This window comes from Rhinoderma darwinii, chromosome 5, assembly GCF_050947455.1.
Source record: "Rhinoderma darwinii isolate aRhiDar2 chromosome 5, aRhiDar2.hap1, whole genome shotgun sequence".
Classification (NCBI taxonomy): Eukaryota; Metazoa; Chordata; class Amphibia; order Anura; family Rhinodermatidae; genus Rhinoderma; species Rhinoderma darwinii.
The window spans coordinates 8,283,029-8,292,987 of record NC_134691.1 but is presented as its reverse complement, the minus strand read 5'-3'; the positions used below and the strand labels follow the sequence as shown (position 1 = coordinate 8,292,987).

Genomic DNA, 9,959 nt, shown 5'->3' with positions numbered 1-9,959 from the left:
AAGTTTTTCTTGGCAACTAGGATTTCTGGTGATCTCCTCTGTATACGTGCTGAAATGGTGGTCACCTAAATAGAGATAAGTGGTCGCTAGGCAACCTGAGAGCAGAAGACACTAACCGGGAGACCAGAGAACAGAAATAAACACTGGGATTGATGGCCTATGTCTGTCATAGATGGGGGTTTGACAACCGGGATCAACACAGATCAGTAGTTGATCTTATCCATGTGGCGATGTCTGGTACTGCAGCTCAGGACCAGCTTAGTCCTATTCACTTGAGGTGAAAACTGTAGTACCAGACACCACCTCACACACATGGGCGGCGCTGTGTCAAGGGAATCTTCCTTCTGCTGGTTGATAAGGGTACCAGAGTAACAAATGACACCAAAAAATACTGGAAAACCCCATTAGGGAATTAACCCATAATCTGAGTAGTATTAAAGGTGGAGCTGCACTTCATTATGTCAAGATAGGTAAAACCACATTGTACATAGACGATCAAAGAAACAAACAAAAATAAAATACTGTGGAAAAATGATAGAAAAAGATACGACTCAATCATGCTTTATTTCAGGTCTACTCAATATAATGAAATACGAGATTATGTACAGAGAGGTCAATGAATGAAACACCATAAAAACACTTGTGCCAACATGGACGTTTCGGGGGTAATGCCATAGTAGCCCAAGTCACTATACATTCCCTAGAACTATAGACGAGTGATAACTCACCCCATTCCCCCAAATGGGTCAGCCAAAGACTATAGTAAAAGGGATTTCATGTAATAACCGGACAGCAGATGAAGGACATCGATACTTTCATTGCACCCGTCAATCAGAAGCTTTCACTGCCTCGTAGGTCCAGGGAATGACTCAGAAGATCTTTAGTCAGTGCTGATCCACGGCTCCAAGAATTTTTCTTGCAGCCTCTTCAGTACATGAAAGGCTTTTCCAGTTCATAATAACAGGACTAAATAATGGGAAACTCAAAAAAATTACTATCGTAAGACGCGTTGGAGTGTTATCACAGGAAGCGGAAATCTGGTAGACCGCCATCGGGCTCGGTTGTCATGACCTAATGATCTTCGCTTTACAGTTTTAGTTTTTGTTCTCGTAATGCAGCTACACGCGAATATCAAGGTTTATTATCGCAGAATGACTCAACCAGATGTGAGAGTCCTTCAAAGGTGTGTTTCACTGATGGTGTTAATGGCTCGTATGTGAACGCTGGGGAGGCAAAACCAAGACAGGGGCAATTCTCGGGCGGAGTTGTCATCTTGAAACTTTATGTCCAGGTAAAAATCTCCAGTGTAAAGAAATAGTAACGAACCAAAACAGACAGAATGTTCCGTTGGCTGAACCTGCAAAACAACAAACATAAAACTGTCAACAGTGAGAGGCGGGAGAAGCTGCTAGGAAATGTTCGAGGAAAAAAGAAGCAGAGCTATAGCATGCCCACCTTTAACCACCACTTTACAATTTAGATATACTGTCAAATCTATAGTACATAAAAAGTGGGTACTGTATACTTCAGAGCTGCCCTCACTATTCTGCTGGTGGAGTCACTGTGTACATACATTGCATTACTTATCCTGTACTGATCCTGAGTTACATCCTGTATTAAACTCCAGAGCTGCCCTCACTATTCTGCTGGTGGAGTCACTGTGTGCATACATTACATTATCCTGTACTGATCCTCAGTTACATCCTGTATTATATTCCAGAGCTGCACTCACTATTCTGCTGGTGTACTCGCTATGTACATACATTACATTACTTATCCTGTACTGATCCTGAGTAACATCCTGAATTATACTCCAGAGCTGCACTCACTATTCTGCTGGTGGAGTCACTGTGTACATACATTACATTACTTATCCTGTACTGATCCTGAGTTACATCTTGTATTATACTCCAGAGCTGCACTCACTATTCTGCTGCTGGAGTCACTGTGTACATACATTACATTACTTATCCTGTACTGATCCTGAGTTACATCTTGTATTATACTCCAGAGCTGCACTCACTATTCTGCTGCTGGAGTCACTGTGTACATACATTACTTATCCTGTACTGATCCTGAGTTACATCCTGTATTATACTCCAGAGCTGAACTCACTATTCTGCCGGTGGAGTCACTGTGTACATACATTACATATCTTGTACTGATCCTGAGTTACATCCTGTATTATACTCCAGAGCTGCACTCACTATTCTGCTGGTGGAGTCTCTGTGTACATACATTACATTACTTATCCTGTACTGATCCTGAGTTACATGCTGTATTATACTCCAGAGCTGCAGTCACTGTGTACATACATTACATTACTTATCCTGTACTGATCCTGAGTTACATCCTGTATTATACTCCAGAGCTACACTCACTATTCTGCTGGTGGAGTCACTGTGTACATACATTACATTACTTATCCTGTACTGATCCTGAGTTACATCCTGTATTATACTCCAGAGCTGCACTCACTATTCTGCTGGTGGAGTCACCAAAGGTAGACAAACTACTGCTCTTGCACGTGAAATACTGTGTATACTAAGAGAAGAACATTCGTGATCACATGTATTATTTGGGTGGAGAGCTACTTTCAGGAACCACCTATTATTACTTCTGATTTCAGTATGAACAAGTTATGGACAATTCTTCTTAGGTAGACTGCCCTAAATAGGCGCCATCTCAATGCTGACTAATGAGCACCGGTGGGCAAGAACTTTCGTCTAATGCACATCCCATGCCCCAAGACAGAAGGTTCTGGAATTAAAACAAACCAACATGGGGGCATCAGTACAAAAATTTTGTGGGGAAAAAACCTTTGCAATTCCAAACTGTAATAACAAGAATAATTATGACCGGGCTTCTTCATTTCCCCACAAATAAAAATGGGATATTACTTATGAAGCGTGGAAGTTAGGGTCTAGCACAGGGTCTGGTAATAACTGCGTCTCAGAATCCCAGCACTAAATCCTCATCCTCTACAGATCTGCCGCTCCTCCTTATTTACGGTCTTTTACACAAAGCTGTCGGCTCACAGATCTTCTGGTGAAAGAAGCAGAATTAGGGCGAGCTCCGGCACTGGAGGTTCCTGCTGCGATCACTCGACTGAAAGCCATTTTATTGACCAATATCCGCCATTATTATCCATACATTCTGCTACTGAAAAATGGGTCGTGGTGCCAAGGGTCATTATATGCCCGGCTGGTTCATGACTCATTAATAATGTTCTCTCTTGGGCTCTTGGCTAGACACGAGCCCAGAGGGTGAACTAGGAGAGGTCATTGGATGGTGCTCTAATTATAAAAATTACTGATTCGTAACAGATTCTGTCGGCTTAATGTTGCTGATTCATCACAGAAAAAGAAATTCTGTAAATATTAAGAATCTTAAAAAAAAAAATCACGATCAGCCAATAGCCCAATCTAAAGGGGCAGAGCTTCTTTCAATTATTGGAAATGTTTTTGTGTCTGGAACAGGAAGTAGCTGTCTGGCAGTTTCCACAGTCAGCCATATTAGTCCTCACGGAGCTAATTCTTCTGTTACCCGTCCTTTTCGCCACTCTCCCTGGCATCCAGCACAGCGGACGAACCCGCCACTATCCCTCTCACTGTCCAGAAACATACTTGATTGCATCTCATCCTTCAGAGCGCGAGTATGATCTGATATCGGTGACTAAATGTTTATTTGTCCAACACAGATGTGTCACACAGACCAGAGCCTTCACTCTTGTGTAGTGTGTATCCCGTAAAGTTACAAGTTATTTATTTTTTTGTGTGTGATTTTGAAAAACACGTTATTCCAAAAAGTACAGCTGAAAGGTGACATCAGTGAGGAAAGGAGGAAGTAGCTAGCTTCTTGGCACCAAAGAAAGTGCGACCATTCACCACAGGACTTGGGCCCATCTAGCATGTCTTCTAAAACCAACCAAATACAAGGGTCAAATGGTATAAAGAATGGTATAAGTAAAGTCTCCAATGTACTCAATCACATACAAAACTTCATATCTCCCCTTTAAGCACCCATTTCCAGATGACACAGGTACAGGCTCATTACAGGATTGTCTAGACCGGATATAATTGTAACAAGCCGTCAACTGTGAGAAGTATTAGGTATGTACTTTACAAGCTTTCAGCCTCTGGATATGGAAAAAAAATGTGTCTATTCGCTGACAGCAAGCATAGATCTTGAAAATGGGGAGGAATTGTAATACAAAAGTATATTAGAAAGTGACAGAATTTTTTCTTAAACCCAATATCAAAGTTCACGCAGATTGTTGGAGGTTTATCTCACGGCAGTCTCAATGTTTTCCGAACTGAAGACAGAAGTTGGAAAATCCTTATTGAGCCTTAAGAGGTCATTCTCGGATATTATATTATATTATACCCCAGGGACTGTGGTGTATTTTGTCATATTATACGACTGATGGAAAAAAACGAAGACGATCCTAGGCTTCAAAGAACACCAGAGCCAGCCATTAGGAATGGAAATCTTTCCAACTTTTTGATATTTTGACATGGGGGTGTATAACATTTTTAAATCAGAAATCCCCTTTTGGCAATTTATACAAATAAATGGTTATTCTACTGGTTTTTTTTTTGTATAATTCTAATGTTTTGTAAAAATGATTCCTATAAATATATTCTTGGCATCAGACAATATACTCACCGAGCCGATGAAAAAGGTGTTGGAGCCCACAAACGTGACAATGTTTTTGAGGTCGTAGTTATGGACTCCATTCTGGTAATCTTGGTATGGGATGACAGACAGGGCAAACGGACCCACAGCACTGTTACTGCCATTGGTCAACTTGACTTCCAGGTGTATGGGATCGCCAACTTTACAGTCAGCAATGATGTCACAGTCACACGGTTTCCCGTCCACTAATACGTCTGTAAAACAAAAACATGGAAGCGTTAATTTTTTTAAAAAATTTAACCTTTAATAATTGTTCATCACTAAATAAGTGAACACTAAATACTAGCGTAGGCCACCTCGACCAGTAAACTGTGGCAAGAGGGTAATGTGTTGACCTTTCCCTCCCCCATAGACCCAAAAATTCTTCTAACAAGTGTAAGTGCTCTTGCACACGACTGAGATAGAGCCGTGAAAAACGGTCTGAGTGTCGGCTGGATTTCCCAGCCCAACCACGGTACAGGTGAACGGGACTCCTGGCATCATAGACATTTTATGATGCTAGGAGTCCCTGCCTCTCTACGGGACTGTTGTTCTGTACTGTATCATTTTGTTCAGTTCGGAACAGCAGTTCCGCGGGGAGGCAGGGACTCCAAGCATCATAAAATGTCCATCATGCCAGGAGTCCGGTTCACCTGTACCGTGGTGGGGCCAGAAAATTCAGCCGACACTCGGACCGTTTTTCATGGCCCGATCTCGGTCGTGTGCAAGAGTACGAAGGGTGTCCAGGAGTCCTCTCAGTGCTTGACCAAAAGGGCTAACTGAAGAGTCAGACGTTGAAATAATACATAGGTAATGCTTCATTTTGGTCACTCAAATACCAAAGTTGTGTAAATGTGGGGGGAGGAGGATAAAGCAGGAGATTGCGGAGTTTGTACTTCTTGCAACATGAAGTCCTGGAAAGGATCATTAGTGGAATTGAACTCATCTGGTAATAATCAGAAAAATACACGACACAGGATATATTTCCATCTGGTTGAATGATTCCATTATCAGTACTGGTAATAAGACAGCGATATATAATTAGAGGATTACAGCAACAGGGAAACGGAATCTATAATAAAATATAACCGTCCTACTAAATCCACCGTAGGAGAGGGTGATAGGTCTTTGGTAGGTCCTGCTCCTCAGTAGTTACATTTCAAAAATTTGTTGGTCTTAATAGTGGAAAAACTAAAAAAAAAATAACACACAGACCGTGTAAGTAAGCGGCTTCGGCCTCATGCACATGGCCCGTGACTACAGGCACTGCGGGCCGTGCTCCCATTATAAAGTATAGCAGCATGGTCCGTAAAAATTCAAAAAATAGGACATGTCCTATTTTTTGCGGGTCATTTCTACGGCCAGACACCTTCCCGTAAATATACGGGAGGGTGTCTGTGGGCCATAGAAATGAATGGATCCGTATTTTACGGATCCGAAATTTACGGATCAAAATTACACTCGTGTGCATGGGGCCTTAAAGTGTAACACTTATGTAATGTCTAAATAGTCATAGAGACATGGCAGAAGAATACTTCCCTTATAGTCATTGAGCCGAGAACCCTATCGATAACTAGAACGAAGGGTCAATATGTGCACAACCATCTCAGGTTGGAGATCTCCAGGTGGTTCCACCATAGACTTCAAAGGGACTTTAATGATCATACATATCAACGTCCCATTATTTACTATGATTGGCCCGGTCAACATCAGCTCGGAGGTCTGAAGGGATCTGAGGCATCTGTATTGTACAATTATCCAAAAGACCACCTCTTTGAGAAGACCACCCCTTTTACTAGACCAAATTTCCTGTGACAAATTTTCAGTTCCATCATATACAATGCATACTGGACATCTTGTTTGAGAGAACCACCCCTCTAGAAGATCATTTTCCAATGCAATTTTTGGTGGTCGTCTCAAAGACGTTTCACTGTATCTATATAGAGAGTCCGCTTAAAGGGGTTGTCTCACCAAGTCCATCAGTTTTTGAAGTGAAGCCGATGCGTTCAGCTGTTATTGCCAGAGAATGCTATGTCTGTCTAGACATTTTCACTAGGCGAAGCATTACATGGTGGCCATGAAAATGAATGGCCAACTGTGTCATACATGGACACATCGGGACCGCCAGAGTGCCTCTGCATTCTAGCCCATAGAGTAGTGTGCTTATGACATCCATATGCCCTAATAGGCCATATGGACATGGGTTGTTGTAATGAAAAAAACACTTTCATTGAGTTTTCTAATGTCAGTTTTCTCATCTTAGACATTTACGGCATATCCACAGGATAATCCACAAATGTCTAATAGGTTGGATTTACCACCTCTGGGACCTCAACCTATCGGGAGAACGGGTGGCGGGGTCTCCTGACTCCTGTTCTGCCAGGCAAGATGGCCAAACTTGCTTGGCTGTTTCCATAACTCCCTTAAACTTCAATGTAGAGAGCCATGTGTCCACTTGGATGTGCCAACTGCCGCGTCTGGCAGAACGTGGGTCGGAGAACCCCTATTCTCCCTAAAGGTGAAAGTTCCAGGGATGGGAATCAGTCATTTTTGGCATATCCTATAGATATGCTATAAATGTCTGAGATGTGAAAATGAACATGGGAACAGGGCCTCCTGTATAATGTCCTATGAAAGCTGAGCAAGCGGACATAACTCCAACCACTAAATGGCCCCTAAAGTGTCAATCAGCGATCAATCGTTGACCAGAAGTGTTGATCAAAGGCAGGTCCTCTTTAGACTCTTTAAAACCCCAAGACTCCTACTATTTCTTAAGATTGAGGGCTGCAGGGAAGTATTCAATGACCTAATTCAGCTCTGGTTGATGGCTAAAAAAGTTGACAAAGGGGAGCGGCATATATGACAAACTAAGTTCCAGTTCTGAGGCTGTCCGAATCTGGGGCGCAAAAACAGAAAGCAGATGAATATCCGATGGAGAAATTTCATTTTATCTAAATAAGAGAACCCCTTGAAAAACAAAAACCTGCCTAAATCTACAGACACAAACTAGAATTCTATTCAAAAAGTGTAAAATGCATATTTGTTATTCGCAGTGATTGACGAGGATCCTGACCGGACTACATGGAGTGTCGGATGCTCCTGAGGCCAACGAGTGAAGAACGAGCCTCCTACGACTTTGCTACAACATCACTTCTTTATAGTTTACAATATAGAAACATCACCAGGAATCAATGTCGATAAAGACAAATCCTCTCCTTAGACTCGTCATCTATCGGCATCAGAGCCTCAACATCTTACGCGCTCCGCTGTACTTGATGTACATTTGTTATAAACACTTGTGTGAAGTACAATCTACTTTAATGAAATCAAGATAAACCGTGTGATGCCGGAACAAGAGTCTCCTCGTACGTCTGTCTGAAGTGGAGATATCTGAGAATCAATGGGTTTTGATAAAACTTGAAAGTTTCACTTCTAAAAAAAAATAAGTAAATTATAAGTAAGAAAACTGCAGAGGTCGTTGTGTACTCCACCGCTTCTACTGTAGGCACGCATCTCAGGTTGGATGTAAGAAGTCTATTTCATCCAGAATATTTAGTTACCAGCTCATGTCACTAGTCTACTGGGGGACCCTTTTTATTCTGATCATTCCAGGTCAGCACACTATTCTCCTGAAATACTCTGTGCTGCTGAGAGGATCCTGCTCCTACCACTTTATAATTCTCTTCTTGTGACCTCCTAATTATTTTCGTTTCCCACCTCGCATCATATGAGTGGACAGGTCACGGTCCCTAACAATGTTACCAAAGGTTGCCACCCTATGTTTAACCATGGTGGGGAACGCTTCAAAGAAACACTCCAAGTAAAACTAGAGTGTGTTATTTGTAGTGCGGGGCCTGAGGGGGCAGGCCATGACTTCACTCTTTGGTGTGCTTTTTTTTTTTATCCCAGTGTCATGCTCCGCCCAGTGTCATGCTCCGCCCCCTCAGGACCTGCAGTAGGCATTACACAGTATATTCGTTTAACCTGGAATGTTCCTTTAAATACATTGAAGAATGTTCTCACCATCTAATTATGATAAAAGCCGGAGCTTCTGTCACATATATCCCAGCTGGAAGGAGAATTTAATTATATTACTGGTTAAAACACAAGGGAGGGTCCTAACTTCTTTCATTTCTAAATTGCTCCGGTTTAATTTTTAATAGAACTTTCAGAACTTGAGCACGTTTTATACCAGCCAAGAAGACGTGGATAAAAAATAAACCAGATATATGAAATAAATGAGGTCCTGAAGTCTACAAGTCTCCCCTCCTCCATACTCAGTCCAAAGGACAAAGAAGGAGCCGCACCCGTCCCCCTATCAACATGAAGACCGGGATGTGCATGATAAAGAGAGAATACCCCAATCCTCGATGACTGGTCAGAGCTGGGAGCGGGACGAGGAGGACCTACACAATATTAGGAAGGTGGTTTTAACAATGGCGCCTGACAAGGTGGGATATATTTGGCAGCAAGTGAAGAGTCAGATTTTGAAGTTGATGTTGAAAGAAGGAAAAATTAGAAATTGTAAGGATCTGAGGGACATTGACAGGAGCCAAATTGCAAAGGCTAGACAGCTGGGTCAGAGGATCTCCAAAACAGCAGATCCGGTATAAAGTGGTTAGTAATGACCAAATGTGGTCCAAGAAGGACACCGGTGAACCGGCGACAGGGTCATGAGTGACCAAGGCTCATTGGTACATGTAGGGAGTGAAGGGTAGCCCGTCTGGTCCGATTTTTTTTGTAAAAAGTGCACAAAGGATGCGGTCTATCGCAGCCCTACTCCTAAAGGAGAGGCCCCACATAACCATTCCCCGACCCTCCAAACCAAAGGCCAAGAGGATCGAGGATCAATGATCCCCCTTTGCCGAAGCTAAGGGGGACCCAACAACACTCTAAGGCTTCTACATGGGCTGCCACCCCAGTGTCCACCTTGGAGCCTGTATCTGGTTGCACCTCCCTTCCGAAGAAGGGAGGCCGGGTTTCAGGGGAAAAAGGAACCAGAAGGCCACACATTTTCCCCCTAGACCTTGGAAGGGTCCCAAAATGGCACCGCATCCGAAATCCTGTGACAAACACACAGTGAAAAACAAAATTAAATAAGTGGATGTGCGCTGTGATACAGCCTGGACATCCGCCAGGTATAAAAATTCCTCATCTCCCAGCCAGAAGGGTGGGAGAATAAAGGTGTGTGCTCAGAAGTGTGAAAGAGGAGTGCGTGCAAATTTGCCTTCACTCAGTGGGATCCCACCGCCAGTGAGTTAGGGCACCCCAGGGTCACCAGC

The 9,959-nt window shown here is 42.8% G+C and overlaps 1 protein-coding gene across 1 annotated transcript in view; it reads right to left on the bottom strand.

Annotated features, from left to right (window-relative positions):
• Nucleotides 1–545: 545 nt before the first annotated feature.
• TRAPPC9 (trafficking protein particle complex subunit 9) overlaps nucleotides 546–9,959 on the bottom strand; it is a 531,112-nt gene continuing 521,698 nt past the window's right edge. Inside the window, exons 22-23 of the mRNA XM_075825698.1 lie at nucleotides 4,669–4,892; nucleotides 546–1,357 (exon numbers count right to left, since the gene is read on the bottom strand). Of these exons, the coding sequence (XP_075681813.1) occupies nucleotides 1,178–1,357; nucleotides 4,669–4,892 (404 nt within the window). The 3' untranslated portion in view covers nucleotides 546–1,177. The remainder of the gene's footprint in view (nucleotides 1,358–4,668; nucleotides 4,893–9,959) is intronic.